General features: G+C 43.3%; 1 protein-coding gene across 2 annotated transcripts in view; it reads right to left on the bottom strand.

Annotated features, from left to right (window-relative positions):
- Positions 1-4,379: 4,379 nt before the first annotated feature.
- The window catches only part of LOC132401833 (proton-coupled zinc antiporter SLC30A2-like), a 56,267-nt gene continuing 41,339 nt past the window's right edge, over positions 4,380-19,307 (bottom strand). Inside the window, exons 6-8 of one of the 2 annotated variants that reach the window (XM_059984102.1) lie at positions 17,870-17,975; positions 12,620-12,754; positions 4,380-5,500 (exon numbers count right to left, since the gene is read on the bottom strand). In XM_059984102.1, the coding sequence (XP_059840085.1) occupies positions 5,355-5,500; positions 12,620-12,754; positions 17,870-17,975 (387 nt within the window). In that variant the 3' untranslated portion in view covers positions 4,380-5,354. The remainder of the gene's footprint in view (positions 5,501-12,619; positions 12,755-17,869; positions 17,976-19,307) is intronic. The other variant, XM_059984092.1, reaches the window with a different exon arrangement.

Genomic DNA, 19,307 nt, shown 5'->3' with positions numbered 1-19,307 from the left:
GTGATAGCTGTATGGAATGAGCTTCCTGTAGAAGTAGTAGAGGACAGTTCAGTTGTGTCATTTAAGGTAAAATTGGATAGGTATATGGACAGGAAAGGAGTGGAGGGTTATACGCTGAGTGCGGGTAGGTGGGACTAGGTGAGATTAAGAGTTTGGCATGGACTAGGAGGGCCGAGATGGCCTGTTTCCATGCTATGATTGTTATATGGTTATAAGAAGCTGGAAGGCAATAGGTGGAAGAGGTAAAGGGCTGAAGATAAAGGAATCTGATAGGAGAGGACAATGGACCATGGAAGAAAGGGAGGGAGGAGGGACACTGTAAGGAGGTGATTGACAGGTGAGGAGAAGGGAAAGGGTGTGTGAAACCAGAGTGGGGAACGGAAAAAGAGAAAGGAGGGGAGGAGAAAGTACCGGAAGTTTGAAAAATTGATTAATTTCTCCTTTAATAGCTACTCCCCTCCTCACTTACCCCTCACCTGGTTTCAGCTATCACCAGCCAGCTTGGACTCCTTCCCCTCCCCTTACCTTCTTTCCTGGCTTCCTCCCTCTTCCTTTTCAGTCCCGATGAAGGGTCTCAGCACAAAACGTTAACTATTTGTTCCTCTCCATAGAGGCTCCCTGACCTGCTGAGTTCCTCCCACACATTATGTTTGCTGATCGAGATATCTACTGGTGTGGCTCGGAGTCAGAATTTGCTAATGCCCCTGTGATGCACTTCGAGACACACTGATACATAAATGCAAGTTGCTGCTTCCTAATTTTTCCAATTGGGATTGAAAAAGGGCGTCAAATAAAATTCAAAATCCACAATTCTCCAAGGGAAGGTGACATCTCCAGCTATAAATCTGAGTCAGCATGACCCTGCTCAAATAAGTGCTCAAACTATCATTTCCTGACTAATATAACAAAAAGTTTTTTTTAAAAAGAACACCAAAACTTTAAGCTGTGGCTGACTCTGGTAGCTGTCATTAACCAGAAAGCACACGTAATGAAGATCAGGCTGACGTTCACAGGGGAAGAATGAAGAGGGAATAGTTTGTCTGAAGTAATCTAAGACTGGACTGAATAAAGACCTGTGCGTGGACAGCAACGTAAGAGATTTGTTAATCGTGATGAATGAAGACAGGGCCCTGGATCAATGGCCTCTTTGTTGCTTCTGCTGTTGCTTGCATGGTGGGGTTTTGAGGGGGGGCTGTCAATGTTTCTGCTGATGTGGGTGGGGACTGAGGGGTTGTCACGCTCCGGGCTCTGGGTCCAAGGGCCCAAGTTGGTTCTGATCTGAACACTGTTGCTTGCGTTTATTGTTCACGCAATGTCTCTCTGTCTCTCTTCAACCCCCACCCCCTGCAATGTGCATTGGTCTTTTTCTTAAACAGTGTTCTTTCAGATTTCTTGTTTGTGGTTGCCTGTACGCAGAAGAATCCCAAGGTTGTATAATTTTTATGAACTTTGAACTATAATGTTTTCGCTGCTGCTTGTGCAAAGGGAGAGAGTGGCTTTGGGGGATTCAATGTTTCTATCGTTCTCAGGGGTTTCTTTGTTTAGTGGATGTCTGTGAAAAGGACAAATTACAGACTGTATACATACTCTGATATTATAAGTACTTTGAAACTTTGTAAGAGAACCAAACAGCCAAGCACAGAAGCAGAACTGCAGGTGTGAAAATTTCTCCTCAGCCTTTCTAGATACTTAAGAACATGATATGAGGAGATCAATATTATCAGCGGGACACACGCAAAGAGGGAAAATTACCCCAACATAGATTGGGGGATCACTTCATTAAGTACCTGTGTTCCACCCACCAAAAAGAATGGGATTTCCTGTTGATCACCCATTCCCATGTCGATCCATCTCCTCTACTGCCATGATGATGCCATACTCAAGTTGGAGGAACAGCATGTCATTCGAACTGGGTAGCCTCCAACCCGATGGGCTAAACATTGATTTCTCTATCTTTCAGTAATTCCTCCCATCTCCCCCTTCCCTCTTTTTCTATTTTCTCTATCTGGCTCCCCTCTTATTCAGCCTCATTTAGAGGGGTGTCCTTTAAGAACAGAGATGAGGAGGAATTTCTTTAGCTAGAGAGTGGTGAATCCGTAGAACTCATTGCCACAGGCAGCTGTTGAGGCCAAGTTCTTATGTATATTCATGGAAGAGGTTGATCGATTCTTGATTGGTCAGGGCATGAAGGGATATGGAGAGAAGGCAGGAGATTGGGGCTGAGTCATGGTGAGATGGTGGAGAAGATTCAATGGGCCAAATGACCTAATTCTGCCCTAATGTCTTACTGTCTTATCCTTCTCTTCTCCGCACCTGCCCATCATCTCCCTCAGATGTCGTTCTTCCTTCCCACCCATGGTCTATCGTACTCTCTAATCAGATTTCTTCTTCTTCAGAACTTCACCTCTTCCACCTATCACCTCCCAGCATCTTACTTCATCCCCCCTCCCCTAGCCACTCACCTTCCCCTGGTCACATCTATCCCTTACCCTTGTACCTTTCCCCTCCCCCAAACTTTTTATTCCAGCTTCTGCCTCCTTCTTTTCCAATCCTGATGAAGGGTCTTAGCCCAAAATGTCAACTGTTTATTCCTCTCCAGAGAAGCCGCCTGACCTGACGAGTTCCTCCAGCATTTTGTGTGTGCATTGCTCTGGATTCTGCAGAACTTCCTGTGTTTATGAAGGGTTATGTGGCCTGCAAATTCAGTGGGGCCACCTGCCATAACTTTGGTAACCGCACTCATGCTGCTGATTTAGAATTTCCCTCGGTTTCCTGAGCTTGAGAAGAAACTGATTTTTGAGATTTTGTTTTATACATGTCAATTGTTTGAGTGATGGAATCATACAGCAGAAGAATAGGTCTTTCAGTCCACCCTGTCTATAGAACCCCAGTAAGATAATCCCATTTACCTGCCCTTGACCCATTGCCTACCATGCTTTAAGTGGTCTTCTATGTGCTTCTTAGATGCTCTGAGAGTTTTGGCCTCCTCCACCTCCGGGCAAAAAACTTCCTTTGATTCCCCTCTAAAGGTTTTACATCCTACCTCAAACTATGCAATTTGGTTATCGAATTTCCTCTGCTCTGAGGAAGGGTTTACAGCTATCTGCCCTCTTTCAGCTATTATAATTTCGTACACCCTTTTCAGGTCTCCCCTCAGCCTCCTCCACTCCAGCGGAAACAACCTAGCTTGTCCAGTCTCTCCTCAGACTGGTTCCAAGACACTCCATCCGGGCAACATCCAACGTCGTGGTGAATCTCCTCTGCATTCCGTCCAGGGTAATCACAACCTTCCTTAGCCACGATGATCAAAACTGTATGCAGTATTCCACCAATATTTTATAAAGGTACACCATAACTTCCCTGTCTTTATCGCCAAAGATTAAAGGTTAGCTTTATCTGTCACATGTATATCAAAACATACAGTGAAATGCATTATGTCAACAACAAGTACAGTGTGCTGGCACAGCCTGCATGTTCCGGCGCCAACTATTTATTTATTTTTTCATTTATTGGCAGACTGCACAGACTAGAGCCTTCCGGCCCTTCGAGCTGCATGACTCAGCAATCCCCCGATTTAACCCTAGCCTAATCACAACACAATTTACAATGACAAATTAACCTACCAACCAGTACATCTTTAGACCATGGGAGGAAACTGGAGCACCCAGAGGAAACCCACGCAGTTACGGGGAGAGCGTACAAATTCCTTACAGGCAGCAGCAGGAACTGAACCCAGGTCACTGATACTGTAAATCAATACGCTAACCACTGCACTACTGAATGTCATGCCCACAAATTAATCGCCCACAGGTCTTTGGAATATGGGAAGAAACAGGAGCAGAGTAGCACCCAGATGAATGTACAAAGTCCTTACGAACAGCTGGACGGGGTGGGAAGGGGGAACATGCATTTGATTGCTGGGTCTGAAAAGCTAAATGCTAGCTGTTATGCATCTATGCCCTGGATGCCCCAATGCTGTCTTTACCGACCTATCCACTTGTACTACCACCTTCAGGGGCTTTTTGACCTGCACACCAAAGTCCACTCTGTCTCCACAAGATCATACCATTCATTATGCACGTCCTACCCTAATTTGACCTCCAAAAGATATTATTTTTCACTTCTCTGCATTAAATTCCATCTGCCATTGCTCTTCTTAACATACTAGCTGATCATTTTTTCTGGAACTTGAATCTATAATACTTGTCCGCACAGCAGCAAGTTTTGTGCTATATGCAGACAAACACAGACAAAATGCCTTAGGTTCCTCACCATCAGATTCAGGAACAGTTATTACCCTTTAACCACCAGGCTCCTGAACTGGTAGGAATAACTTATTTTAACCTCTACAAGTCATTAGTGAATATAAAAAATAATAACAATGGTCCAATGTTTAATCGCAATGGAGTGCACTTTTTAAATAAGTACAGTGTGATTGGTTGAAACAACAGCCATTGATGTAGCAGTCTCAGAGTTCACTTGTGTGACATAGTTACTGACACAAATTTCAGCCAATGTAAAACGCATACACTCAGTGACCACCTTTTATTAAGTTTTCTCATGTCAGCTTGAATCAGCATTAAATTCCATCTGCCATTACTCTACCTGTTACCAGCTGATCATTTTTTCCTGTAACTTCAGTCTATAATCCTCATTCTCTGCGCACCAGCAACTTTCGTGTTAAATGCAGCCTTATTAAACACAGAGCATGTTAGCTGACAAAATGCCTGAGGTCCCACACCACCAGGTCCAGGAACAGTTATTACCCTACACCACCTGGCTCCTGGAGCAGCATGGTTAGCATATACTAACCTCAAAGATGTCCTGGTAGATAGGGTAATCGGCCATTGTAAAGTTGCTCCACGATTAGGCGGGGATTAAATCGGGGGTTGCTGGGCAGCGTGGCTCAAAGGGTCAGAAGGGTTTGTTCTGCGCTATGTAAATAAATAAATGCAGCTTCCCTGCCGTCAGTTTCACCACTGAAACAGTGAACCAGACTTGCAGCATTCTACATTGCTTCCCCATTCTGATGTATGAATTACAACTGAACCTCTTGACCATGTTGGCATGCTTTTATGCATTGACTTGCTGACACGTGATTGGTTGATTAGGTGATTGCATTAACAAGCAGGTGTACAGGTGTACCTAATAAAATAACCAATATTGTTAAGGTAAAATAATACAAGCAATTTTTCTGCAAATAGATTTACTATTGTTTGCTAGATCCTAGATAACCATCACATAGAGTTTCTTGAATTTGTTAACTGACAGTGGATGCCCTGAAGGCCAATTTAACTACCTTTACTAATCATAGGATAAGCTTATGGAAAAAGACACAGGTGCTTAATATAATTTTAATCTTTGGGTTCCTGGCAGAAAGCACAGTCTGGTTCTTGATCCAAATACTGCTCCAGTTGAATTGTGGCAGCATGCACATTAAAAGTGTCGTGTACCATCCGGGTAATTTCCTTGAGAACTTGTTGAGGATCCACTGTATCTACTGCGGAGAACAGGAGAAGGACTAATTAAGTTCCATCAAAGCGCTAAGTATTCACCAATAATTATTTCAGAGTGTGCTGGCGGACAACATGCCTTGGGTCCCAAACCGCCAGGTTCAGGAACAATTATTACCCTATGACCTTCAGGCTCCTGAACCGGTGTGGATAACTTCACTCACCTCCACACTGAACTGATTCCACAACCTTTAGACACACTTTCAAGGACTCTACAACTCATGCTCTCAATATTATTTAGAGTTTTAAATAGGATGAAGAGCAGAGGTTCCCAATCTTTTTTAGGTCATGGACTCCTACCATTAACCAAGGGATCCATGGGCCCCGTGTAGGGAAGCCTGGTGCATAGGATGTTTACCAGGATGCTGCCAGGACTGGACTAGAGAGTATGTTTTATGACGATAGGTTGAGTGAGCTCGGGCTTCTCCCTTTGAAGCAAAGGAGGATGAGGTGACCTGATAGAGGTGTGCATAATGATAAGAATCACAGATAGGCAGTGTTTCTTCAACACTACCCACTCCTCCACCTATCTTTGTATCATCGGCAAATTTAGCCACAAATCCATTAATCCCATTGTCCAAATCATTGACATACATCGTAAAAAGCAGTGGTCCCAACACTGACCCTTGTGGAACTCCACTGGTAACTGGCAGCCAGCCAGAATAGGATCCCTTTATTCCCACACTCTGTTTTCTGCAAATCAGCCAATGCTCCACCCATGCTAGTAACTTACCTGTAATTCCATGGGCTCTTATCTTGTTAAGCAGCCTCATGTGAGGCACCTTGTCAAAAGCCTTCTGAAAATCCAAATACCTGTACACCACGTCTACTGCATCTCCTTTGCCTGCCCTGCTTGTAATTTCCTCAAAGAATTGCAGTAGGTTTGTCAGACAGGATTTTCCTTTCAGGAAACCATGCTGGCTCTGGCCTATCTTGTCATGTGCCTCCAGGTACTCTGTAATCTCATCCCTAACGATCGATTCCAACAACTTCCCAACCATCCAGGTCAGGCTAACAGGTCTGTAGTTTCCTTTCTGCTGCCTCCCACCCTTCTTAAATAGCGGAGAAACATTTCCAATTTTCCAGTCATCCGGTACAATGCCAGAATCTATCGATTCTTGAAAGATCATCGTTATTGTCTCTGCAATCTCTCCAGCTACTTCCTTCAGAACCCGAGGGTTTGTTCCATCAGGTCCAGGAGATTTATCCACCCTCAGACCATTAAGCTTCCTGTGTACTTTCTCTGTCATAATTTTCACTGCACAAACTATACTTCACTGACACTCTCGAATGTCCGATATACTGCAGATGTCTTCCACTGTGAAGACTGATACAAAATATGCATTCAGTTCCTCTTCCATCTCTGTGTCTCTGATTACAGTATCTCCAGCATCGTTTTCTACTGGTCCTATATCTACCCTCAACTCTCTTTTACCCTTTATATACTTAAAAAAGCTTTTAGTATCTTCTTTGATATTAGACACCAGCTTCCTTTCATAATTCATATTTTCCTTCCTAATGAGCTTTTAGTTTCCTTCTGCAAGTTTTTAAAAGCTCACCAATCTTCTATCTTCCCACTAGCTCTAGCTTCCTTGTATGCACTCTCTTTTGCTTTTACTTTGTCTCTGACTTCACTTGTCAGTCACAGCAGTGTCCTTCTTCCATTCAAAAGTTTCTTCTTTTTTGAAATATATCTGTCTTGCACTTCCCTCATTTTTCACAGGAACTCCAGCCATTGCTGCTCTGCTGTCCTTCCTGCTGGTGTCTCTTTCCAGTCAACTTTGGCCAGTTCCCCTCTCAGGCCATTGTAATTTCCTTTATTCCACTGAAATACCGACGTATTGGATTCTTTTTATCACCTCAAAATCATTGCACAACACCCAATCCAGCACAGACAATCCCCTAGTGGACTCAACAACAACTGTTCTAAAAGGCCATCCCTTAGACAGTCTACAAATTCTCTCTCTTGAGGTCCAATACTGACCTGGTTTTCCCAATCCACTTTCATGTTAAAATCCCCAATGATTATCATGACATTGCCCTTCTGACACGCCTTTTCTATCACCTGCTCTAATTTGTAATCCACATCCTGGCTGCTTTTATGAGGCCTGTATACAACTGCTATTTGGGTCCTTTTACCCTTGTCATTTCTTAGCTCAGCCCACAGAGACTCTACACCTTCTGATCCTATGTCATCCCTTTCTAATGATTTAATATTGATTCTTATACACAGGGCCAAAGCATCCCTTCTGCCTACTAACCTATCTTTCCGATACACTCTATATCCTTGGTTGTTCAGCTCCCAATGGCAAACATCTTTTAGCCAAGACTCAGAGATGGCCACAAAGTCATACTTGCCCATCTGTAGCTGAATTTTGAGATTGTCCATTTTATTCCTTATGCGGCGTGCATTCAGATATAACACTTTCAGTCCAGTATTTGTTGCTTTCTGTGAGCCGCACCACACTTCTATTGCCCTGTAACTCATTCCACTGACTGTGATTATGCCTCATCACAGGTGGAGGAGCAGGCAGTGTTGAGGTAACAGAGAGCCTGCAGAGAGTCTTAGATAGTTTAGGGGAATGGGCAAAGAAGTGGCGAACAAAATACAATGTTGGAAGGTGTATGGCCATGCACTTTAGTGGAAGAAATAAACAGGCAAATTATTATTTAAATGGGGAGAGAATTCCAAATGCAGAGTTGCAAAGGGACTTGAGAGTCCTTGTGCAAGATACCCTAAAGGTTAACCTCCAGGTTGAGTTGGTGGTGAAGAAGGTGAATGCAATGTTGGCATTCATTTCTGGAGGTACAGAATATAGAGATGGGATGTGATGTTGAGGCTCTATAAGGCACTTGTGGCAATGGAGTATTGTGTGCAGTTTTGGGCTCCTTATTTTAGAAAGGATATACTGACATTGGAGAGGGTTCAGAGAAGATTCACAAGAATAATTCCAGGAATGAAAGGTTTACCATATGAGGAACGTCTGGCAGCTCATGGGCTGTATTCCCTGGAGTTCAGGAGAATGAGGGGGGGGGGGGTTCTCACAGAAACGGTCCGAATGTTAAAATGCTTGAACAGATTAGATATGGCAAAGTTATTTCCCATTGGAGGGGATTCTGGGTCAAGAGGGCACAACTTCAGGGTTGAAGGATGTCCTTTTAGAACTGAGATGTGGAGGAATTACTTTAGTCAGAGGGTGGTAAATCTGCGGAATTTGTTGCCATGAATGGCTGTGGAGGCCAAGTCATTGGGTGCATTTAAGGCAGAGATAGATAGGTTCTTGATTAGCCGGGGCATCAAAGGGTACGGAATGAAAGCAGAAGAATGGGTATGATAGGAAAAATTGGATCAGCCCATGATTGAATGGTGGAGCAGACTTGATGGGCCAACTGGTCTACTTCTGCTCCTATATCTTATGGTCTTAACTCCTGCCTGTCCTTTTTATCATCTCTGTTGCACGCTATGTTTAATTTATTTCTGTTTTCCCCTTCCTCAGCCCTATCAATCCGGTTCCCATCCACCTACCAAATTAGTTTAAACCCTCCCTAACAGCTCTATTAAACCTACCTGCTTGGATATTGGACCCCTTTGCATTCAGGTGTAACCCGTCTTTTTTGTACAGGTTGTAGCTCCCCCAGAAGGATCTCCAATGATCCAGGAATCTGAAGCCCTGCCCCCTACACCAGTCGCTCAGCCATGCATTAATATCCCTGATCATGCTGTTCTTGCGCTCACATGGCACAGGCATCAATCCTGAGATTACTACCCTGGAGGTCCCGCTTTTCAGCTTCCTACCTAACTCCCTGAACTCTCTCTTCAGGACCTCCTCCCTTTTTCTACCTATGTCATTGGTACCAACGTGTACCAAGGCTTCTGGCTGTTCACCCTCTCCCTTCAGAATACTCTGAGCCCAGTCTGACATCCCACACCCTGGCACCTGGGAGGCAACACACCATGCAGGTACTGACTGATCTGCTCGGATTCTGATCAAAGGGACATTAATTACAGGTCGTCCCTTGCAAGAAGTGCAATAAAATGATACTGGCTTGGACCAGAGCTGATGGTAAGATGATATGTGTTAGTCAGATAGTCCAGAGCCAACAAGATCAAAACGCAACATTTAAATTGATAAGGAAGGGTATAAGAATGGGGGGCTCTGAATGCAAAGCAGAGGGAACTCCTGAGGCATACAACTGCAAGGAAGACACCCGTGCCAGGGGCTGGAGAAGAAGGGTCAATTGTTTGGCCAACAGGAGATCCTCTGTATTGGTGTTATAAATTGCAGAAGTGGTCTGAGTGAGTACTGGTATGGAGGGAACAGTGGAATTCATGTTTTAAGTTGTTGGCTGGGGAGGGGGGGGGGAAGAATAGGGAAATGGGAGGAGGAAGAATGATCAGAAGTTAGGGAAATCAATGTTCATGCCACCAGTTCCGTGCTTATTCAGACAGAATGTAAGGTGTTGCTCCTCCAGACTGAGATTATGTAATACAACATGAACAACATTATGAGAAGTGGTTTAAGATGTTTACAGTGCAGTGATGGGGAGTTGGGGACAACAGATAGAGGGGGCATGGGGTGCTAACTAGAATGGTTGATCAGGTTAAATTGCCTGGGGAAATACTCTTTTGAAACAACCTGTTTCTTTCACCAGAAGACTTGTCTGAAACACACCACAAAGCAGAGTGCCATCACCACATAGTCAATGGCAGCACATCACCACATCTCCTACCATACTCCTGTCTTTGATATCAAATGAGACTTCTCTGCCTGGGAGCAATCTTCACTTGACAAAAAAGATCTGAACTTACTGAATAGCTTATCTACAGACAGAATAAAATTGGTTCCCAGTGTCTTTTCAAGTTCGAAGTACAAAGTAAATTTATTATCAAAGTACATATACTACCCTGAGGATTCATTTTCTTGCAGGCATTCATAGCAAATAGAAAGAAACATGATGCATAGCTCCACATGACAGAGATGTACAAACAACCAATGTACAAAAGACAAGCTGTGCAAATACAAAAAATAGAAATGATAATAAATAAATTAGCAATATATATCAAGAACGTAAGCTGTAGAGTCCTTAATAGTAATTACATAGATTGAGGAATCAGTTTATTATTGAGGTGAGTGAAGACATCTGCTCTGGTTCAAGATCCTGATGATTGAGGGGTGATAACTGTTCATGAACCTGATGGGCATGGAACTTAAGGCTCCTGCGCCTCCTTCCTGATGGCAGCAGTGAGAAGAGAGCATGGCCTGGGTGGTGGGTCAACATTAACCAACATTATCCTTTCACAAGCTGTAGGAATAGGCGCCTGCATGACAGGACAAATTGTGCAAAACCTCTGACAGAGGAACTAAGTGAAAAGTGTGGATTTTTGTGTGCAATTTGAGATTTGTTAAAAAAAAAGATCAAATATTCATTTATTCAGAGAGTGTTACCTTGCAGGTGGAGTCAGTGGTGAGGAAGGCAAATGCAATGTAGCATTCAATCTAGAGGGTTAGAAGAATATGCGAGGATGTAATGCTGAGGTTTTATGAAGTATTGGACAGGTCACACTTGGAGTGTTATGAGCAGTTTTCTAAGAAAAGATGTGCTAGTATTGGAGAGGGTCCAGAGGAGGTTCACGAGAATGATTCCAGGAATCAAAATGTTAACATATAAGAAACACTTGATGGGTCTGGGCCTGGAATTTACAGGGATTGGAAGGCATCTCATTGAAACCTATTGAATATTGAAAGGTCCAGACAGAGTGGATGTGGAGAGGATGTTTCCTACAGTGAGGGAGTCTAGGACCAGAAGGCACAGTCTCAGAATATAAAGTCATCCCTTTAGAACAGAGATGAGGAAGAATTTCTTTGGCCAGAGGGTGGTGAATCTGCGGAGATCATTTCCACAGATGGCTGTGGAGGCTAAGTCATTGGATATATTTAAAGCAGAGCTTGATATGTTCTTGATTACTAAGAACATCCAAGGTTAAGAAGGCAGAAGAATGGGGTTGAAGGGATAATAAATCAGCCATGATTGAGTGGAACAAAAGAGTCAATGGTAGTATGGTGTTTATGAAGGGCTAACAATGTAGATATTACCTTAATGAATGGTGTTTAGATGCTCTCCCCATAAGTTTCCTCCGGGTGCTCTGGTTTCCTCCCAGTGTCCAAAGAGTTACAGGTTAGGGTTAGTAAGTTGTGGGCATGCTATGCTGGCACCAGAAACATGCCGACACTTGCAAGCTGCCCCCTGCACATCCTCGATGGAAAGGACACATTTCACTGTATGTTACGAGGTACATGTGGGAAATCTTTTAATCTTTAAGTATATAGAACATGTGCAGAGGTTCAGAGTGGACTGGAAGGAAATGGATTAAGATGACTTGTTATTCTTACAATATCCGTACATTATTTAACTATTATATATATAGTGCAAAATTTTTAAAAGAGTAGTGAGGTAGTGTTTATGGCCGAGGGGAAGAAGCTGTTTCTGAATCATTGGGAAACAGCTTCTTCCTCTGATGACGTCTCAGCCTGAAATGTAGACTCTTTCCCTGCATAGATACTGCCTGACCTGGAGATTCCTCCACTACTTTGTGTGTGTTAAGCTGAAATTAGTAATCAAAGAATTTCAAGGTCATATCTTCTATCAATTAGTATACAAGAAAGTGTACTGTAGACAGCCCCAAGCCCACTTGCAAAGTGGAGGAGGGTTTAGTTCGCAAGCCCATCCTTTAAAAACCCAAGAGCTACAGAGATGCCAAAAGAAGCTCCAAAGACCTCATCCCTGGGAGAGGAAGGATCTTTACCAAGATGTATGAAGCCATGTGGTGAAAGCCTCAAAGTTGATCAACCTCCTGTAGAGGCTGCCCAAAGAACACCTGGTGACACGACCTTGAAGCCCACCCCGAGAAGATGGGCAATACCTGGGGACAACTTGAAAGACTGGCTCAGGGCAGAGGAATCCGGGGAGCTGCTGTTGGAGGCGGATGCCCCAGTAGGGGTGATGGGATGAAGTAAATCAATAAGAAGGTGAATTGGACTGAAATGGCAGCAGGTCCTGCTGAGTGAATGAAGCCAAATCATTGAATCGAAGTGCATGTTACTGACCTGTAGCAACGTGAACTGAAAGAACAATCTGGTTCATGCTCAGAGCCCAGAGGTGAAGACTGTGTAACGTTCTCACTCCATTTACCGCCAGGATTTCTTCTTTCACCGCATTATAATTTAATCCAATTGGTGCACCTAGTTAAAGGCAACAGAAAATTTCTGATTAAAATGTTTTCATCATCTGAACATATACTACATGACGTAGAAGTATATAATACGCAAGCATGCAAATGACCACAGGTTCCATGGTTTTCTTTGTTTCATGGCTATCTGTGGGGAAGATGAATCTCAGGGTTCTATAGTGCATCTGTACCTTAATAATAAATGTACTTTGAATCCTTTAAATTACATCACTGTCATTGGACTAGTCACCAGAAGTGACAAATCCAAGTACTACCATGAAGTAAACTTGGAGCTGAATGTCCTCAAAAACTGTGAAGATTCATTTTGATTTGCCCTCAAAAAGTGTGAAGATACATTTTGATTTCAGCAGGAATGTGTCTCCTCTGCACCCAGTCATCATCAACAACTCTACAGTTAGCACTGTTTCAACTTCCAGGTTTCTGGGCATCATCATTTCACAGAACTTCATGAGGGAAAACCACGTCTCCTTCATTAACGAAAAGGCTCAGCAAAGGACGTACTTCTTGAGGCAGTTGTTAAAATCCCATCCTCCCCGGAACATACTGGTGCAATTCTACACGGACATCATAGAGAGAATCGGCACATCAGCTATTACTAACTGGTTTGGTGCAGAATCCTCTCACAGTATGCAAAAACTACAGCAAGTTGTCCAGGACAATGAAGCGGGCAAGGAAAATCATTGCAGACTCTACCCTCCCTTGCCAACTGCCTTTTCCCAAAACTCTCCTCTGATGTGTGGAAGTTTAAAGTGCCCATTATAATCCCCATCCAATTCTGAACTAAAGAATTAAACATCCCATTTATTGTAGTCAGTGAAAGGAAGGAGGAGACCAATCTAACAGCATCTGTTTGCAGCCTACTGGCATGAACATCGATTTCTCAAACTTCTGGTAACAACCACCCACCCCCGCCTTCACCAGTTCCCATCCCTTTTTCCCTCTCTCACCTTTTCTACTTGCCCACCCACCACCTCCCTCTGGTGCTCCTCCCCCCTTTTCTTTCTTCCATGGTCTTCTGTCTTTTTCACCAATCAACTTCCCAGCTCTTTACTTCATCCCCTCTCCTCCCAGTTTCCCCTCTCACCTTGTGTTTCTCTCTTCCCCCTCCCCCCCACACTTTTAAATCTGCTCCTCAGCTTTTTTCTCCAGTCTTGACGAAGGGTCTCGGCCCAAAATATCGTCAGTGCTTCTCCCTATAGATGCTGCCTGGCCTGCTGTGTTCCTCCAGCATTTTGTGTGTGTTGCTTGGATTTCCAGCGTCTGCAGATTTTCTCCAGTTTGTGACATCAGTTTCCTGCCTCTGCTGAAGTCCAAAGTTACCTTTCACCATGTTACTACATATATGTGGTAGAATAGTGGCTAGTGCAATCGTTTTACCGCACCAGTGATCACTGATCGGGGCTCAAATCAGCCACTCCCTGAAAGGAGTTAGTACTTTTTCCCTGTGATCGCGTGGGTTCCCCCAGGCCCTCCTGTTTCCTCCCAAGTTCCGAAAATGCATAGTTAGGATTAGTGATTTGTGGCCTTGCTACGAGGGGTGATTGATAAGTTTGAGGCCTAAGGTAGAAGAAGTCAATTTCAGAAAACCTAGCACATTTATTTTTCAACATAGTCCCCTCCTACATTTACACACTTAGTCCAGCGGTCATGGACCATACGGATCGTTCTTTGTAGAACTGGTCCACAGCAGGGGTGATTGATAAGTTCATGGCCTAAGGTAGAAGGAGATGAGTTACTAACTTTGCACTTTCTGCATTTTCACTCAAAGAGTTGAACTGCACGTGCATGTAACAAGAGCATCTGACCGCCAAGTGGTCCACAGCAGGGGTGATTGATAAGTTTGTGGCCTAGGGGAGAAGGAAATGAGTTATACAGCTCTCGTTATACACACGTGCAGTTCAACTCTTTGAGTGATTATGCAGAATGTTTGAAGTTAATAACTCATCGCCTTCTCCCTTAGGCCACGAACTTATCAATCACCCCATGCTGTTCACTACTTCTGGAGGTCCAAGACACCGATTTCTACAGAAAAGTGATCCGTATGCTCCACGACTGCTGGACTAAGTGTGTAAATGTAGGAAAAATAAATGTGCTAGGTTTTGCAAAATTTTACTTTAGGCCACAAACTTATCAATCACCCCTCATATATTAGCATCAGAAGTGTGGTGACACGTGCAGCTGCCCAGCACAATCCTCGCTGATTTGATTTGACACAAACGATGTATTTCAGTGCGTTTCAGCATACATATGATAAACAAAGCTAATCAACTGTTTCTTAGCCAAAGACACAAGAAACATACTTTAGAAAATTCAGGTAATAAGCATAGGCACAAAAGATCATTATATTCTGATTAATCCTGTTAAGCTTTCTTTCAATAATTTCTTTCTCCACATATACATTTATTTGTATCTTGAGTACATTTATATATTTAATTGAAAGAATTCACCTGACAAATTACTATAAAAAATACAGTTATCATCCTAATCCTTAAACCAATAGTTTAAATGCTAAATCCTACAATTAAATCCTACAAAATCCTACCTTGTTGCCTCACAGTGGCGTTGGAGTGACACTGGCCGAACATCAGCGAAGTACAGCGGAGATTCGTTCTCTGGCAGGTCTAACCTAGCCGTGAAGGTGATGTTCCATCAGTATGCTACTCGATTAGATCTAGTAGTAGGGTCGTGGCTAGCTAAGTCAGGGAGGTAAGCATGCCTTTGCTACTTTGCAGGTTCTGCCTCTTCAGGCAAAGGCTGCACCCAACGAGGATGCCGGCAACAGGGCATCTGATGGTGTCTGTGGCAGATGAATCCAAAAGGGTCAATGGTACAGCCACCTTGGTGACATGCGGAGGAACCGGAGTGCTGGTCAATGGATGGCATAACTAGACTAGTTAGTTATCGCTGCGGGGCAGCTTCCTTATCCGCTAAGTCTGTTACAGTCCAGATTTGGAAGCCCCGAGAGAGCGTATGGTGGGGGCACGACACCGTCTGTCTTATTGCTGTGCAAGGCGTGTTGGAGTAGAGTCTCTGGATGGTGTGGATGCCTGCAGAGACTAAACTCTCAGCACAGTCAACATCGAAATTGATGGACAACCGAAGAGAAGAAGAAATACTAAGTAGCTCTGTAAAATGTCTCAGATGTGAATTTTAAACGCGAGAGATTCTACAGATGCTGAAATTCTAGAGCAACGCACACAAAAGTTTAAGATGCCCATTCTGTTAAGATTACATTGTGCTTGAATGCAGCAGCTCTATGAGGTCACCCAAAGGTGTTATTGGAGCCAGAACTGGTGCGGACCATGATGCCGCCAGAGAGCCATTGGTGCACAAAGAGGGTGTGTAGTCTAACAGCAAGTGATCATCTTTTCTTGTGATCGCAGGACCCAGTTGGGCATTGGTGGTGTGGAAGGCTGGAAGTCCAATTCATTGGCTTATTGGTCAATGGCAGGGGAGCTACACGGCCCTGGTTGTCGCGAGGACTAGGCTGACTGCCGATGTGTTGCCTGTTAGCAGCCACCCAGGGGGAGGTGGGGTTGGGCGCTCCACCAACGTGCCGGAGATGGTGTGGTGCAGGGTCCGTGCTGCTCAGTGTTGGCTCAGCAGAAGGCAAACTGAATTGTGTTCAACTGCAGACTGCTACAACAGTCATGGACTCAGGGACTTGAACTAAATATATATATATATATATATATATTGTGTGTGTGTGTGTGTGTGTGTGTGTGTGTGTGTGTGTGTGTGTGTGTGTGTGTGTGTGTGTGTGTGTGTGTGTGTGTGTGTGTGTGTGTGTGTGACTTTATTTTACTGCTACTTTACGTGTGCTATATGTGCTTTGTGCTGTGCATGACTGTTGCTACTATGTTTTACACCTTGATCCTGGAGTAACACTATTTAATTTGACTGCATTCATGGGTGTTCATGTATAGCTGAACGACAATTTAAAGTTGAACTTGAACAGTTTATTCCTCATTGAATTCTGAACAGAATGGTCTGCAATAATACATCCCATCCAATTGTCCACTGTAATGTAATTAGTGAAAACAAAGAGGTGGCCAATCCAATAATATCACAAACAAGAGAAAAATCTGCAGATGCTGGAAATCAAAGTAACACACACAAAATGCTGGAGAAACTCAGCAGCCTGGGCAGCATCTATGGAAAAGAGTCTTCTTCCTTCCTGCTGAAGGGTCTCAGCCCGAAATGTCAACCGCACTCTTTTCCATAGATGCTGCCTGAAATGCTGAGTTCCTCCAGCATCTTGTGTGTGTTTTAAGGACACTTCATCTCATGTTCTCGACATTTATTGCTTATTCGTTTATTAGTATAATTTCTTTCTTTTTGCATTTACACAGTTTGGTGTCTTCTGCACTCTGGATGAACACCCAAGTGGGACAGTCATTCATTGATTCTGTAATGGTTATTATTCAATCAATTTATCGAGTATGCACACAAGAATAATGAACTCAGGGCTGTATATGGTAATATATACATATATATATACACACTTCAGTAATAAATTTACTTTGGAATATATAATTCCTTATACATTTTGTACATATTTTGTTATAATTAACAAAATATAAAATGTTTATCTGACACTTCATCTCGTATATCCTGACGCCTACAGGACCATTCTTTTATGAAACGTTTTAACTATTCATCAACCAAAAAGACAAAAAAGAGAATTAGAGAATTTAGCTCAAAAGTTCATTATAATTTGATTGATCCTCTCAATCTTTTCTCCAGCTCTTTTGCTCTCCAAATACACGTTCATTTGTGTCTTGGATCCATTTATGGATTTGTTTGAATGAGTTCACCTGACAAATTACTGAAAAAGAATCTACTTGTCATCTTAATCCTTAGACCCTTAGTTTAAATGTTTGGTAACTCCTTAAACCATCCCCCGGTTTGGAGTTTAAGCTCAATCTGCAGGGACTGGAAATACAAAGCAACACACACAAAGTGCTGGAAGAGATCAGAAGGTCTGCCAGCATTGCAGCCTGGGCTGCTGAGTTCCTCCAGCACTTTGTGTATACATGTTGCTCAGATTTGAACTTGTTACTACAATGAATTGAACAAAAATGAAAATGGTAGAACTGAGAATTACCTTCCATCAGCACCAACAAGATATCCCGCAGGACATTGATAGTTGTTCCTAGCACTAACACTGAGAAAATAAAGGTACATATAGGGTCCATTATTTTGTATTCCGGCTGGAAAAGATAAGGAAAATGTTAATTCAAGATGATTATTGGATGTCTCTATTAAGTATATCATTACTCACTACTGCCTTTTAAACTGTAGGCTTCAAATTGCTTTGATCTCTGAACCATTAATAGGCCTCCTGTTATTGTTGGTCAAAAGGCACCATCACCATCATCATTATGTGCCATGTCATGTGACATGGGTGATCATGGTCTATGACAGCGATTGTTCTTGGCAAATTTTTCTACAGAGTCGGCTTGCCATTGCCTTCTTCTGGGCAGTGTCTTTACAAGACGGCTGATCCCAGCCGTTATCAATACTCTTCAGAGATTGTCTGCCTGGCACCAGTGGTCACAGAACCAGGGCTTGTGCTATGCACCAGCTGCTCGTTTGACGAAATACCACCTGCTCCCACAGCTTCACGTGACCCTGTCCGGAGGGCTAAGCAGGTGCTTAAGGTGACCTGTGGGCTACTGGAGGGAAGGAGCACCTTACATCTCCTTTGGTAGAGACACATCTCCACCCCACTACCCTAATAAGGTACCAAGAGCTCCAACAGGCAGGTACCTTTCGTTCTTGTGTAGATGCCCCCGACCTATCCTTACAATTGGCATCTAGAGGACTCAGGTTAAAAGGTGTGAAGACATGATTAAAGATCAGCTTTTTTGTACAGAACTGATGTAAGACAGGAACAGATATAAGAAAGTTTTAGCACATTGGCCTTCATAAATCAAAGTATTGAGTACAGGAGATAGGATGTTTGTTGAGGTGGTATAAGACATTGGTGAAGCCTAGTTTGGAGTATTATGTACAGTTTTGGTCACCTACCGACAGAAAAGATGTAAATAAGGTTGAAAAATTACCAAGAAAGTTTACAAGGATGTTGCCTGACTGGAGGGCCTGAGTAATAAGGAAAGATTGAATAGGTTAGGAATTTATTTATCTGAACACAGAAGATCAAGAGGATATTTGATAGAGAAATGCAAAATTATGGAGGGTATAGAAAAGGTAAATGCAGGTAGCCTTTTTCCACTGAGGTTGGGTAGGACTACAACCAGAGGTCATGGGTTAAGGCTGAAAGGTGAAAGGTTAAGGGGAAATTGAAGGGAAACTTCTTCACACATTGGGTCGTGGGAGTGTGGAACAAGCCATCAGTGTAAGCCGTGAATGCAAGCTTAATTTCAATGTTTATGGGAAGTTTGGATAGGTATATGGATGGTAGGGATATGGAGGGCTGTGGTCCCAGAGGGGGTCGATGGGAGTAGGCGGTTTAAATGGTTTGGCATGGATGAGATGGGCTGAAGGGCCTGTTTCTGTGCCATACCTTTCCATTATTCTAT

Source organism: Hypanus sabinus, chromosome 1 (assembly GCF_030144855.1).
Source record: "Hypanus sabinus isolate sHypSab1 chromosome 1, sHypSab1.hap1, whole genome shotgun sequence".
Classification (NCBI taxonomy): Eukaryota; Metazoa; Chordata; class Chondrichthyes; order Myliobatiformes; family Dasyatidae; genus Hypanus; species Hypanus sabinus.
The sequence above is the reverse complement of the archived record's forward strand: the minus strand, read 5'-3'. Positions and strand labels throughout refer to the sequence as shown.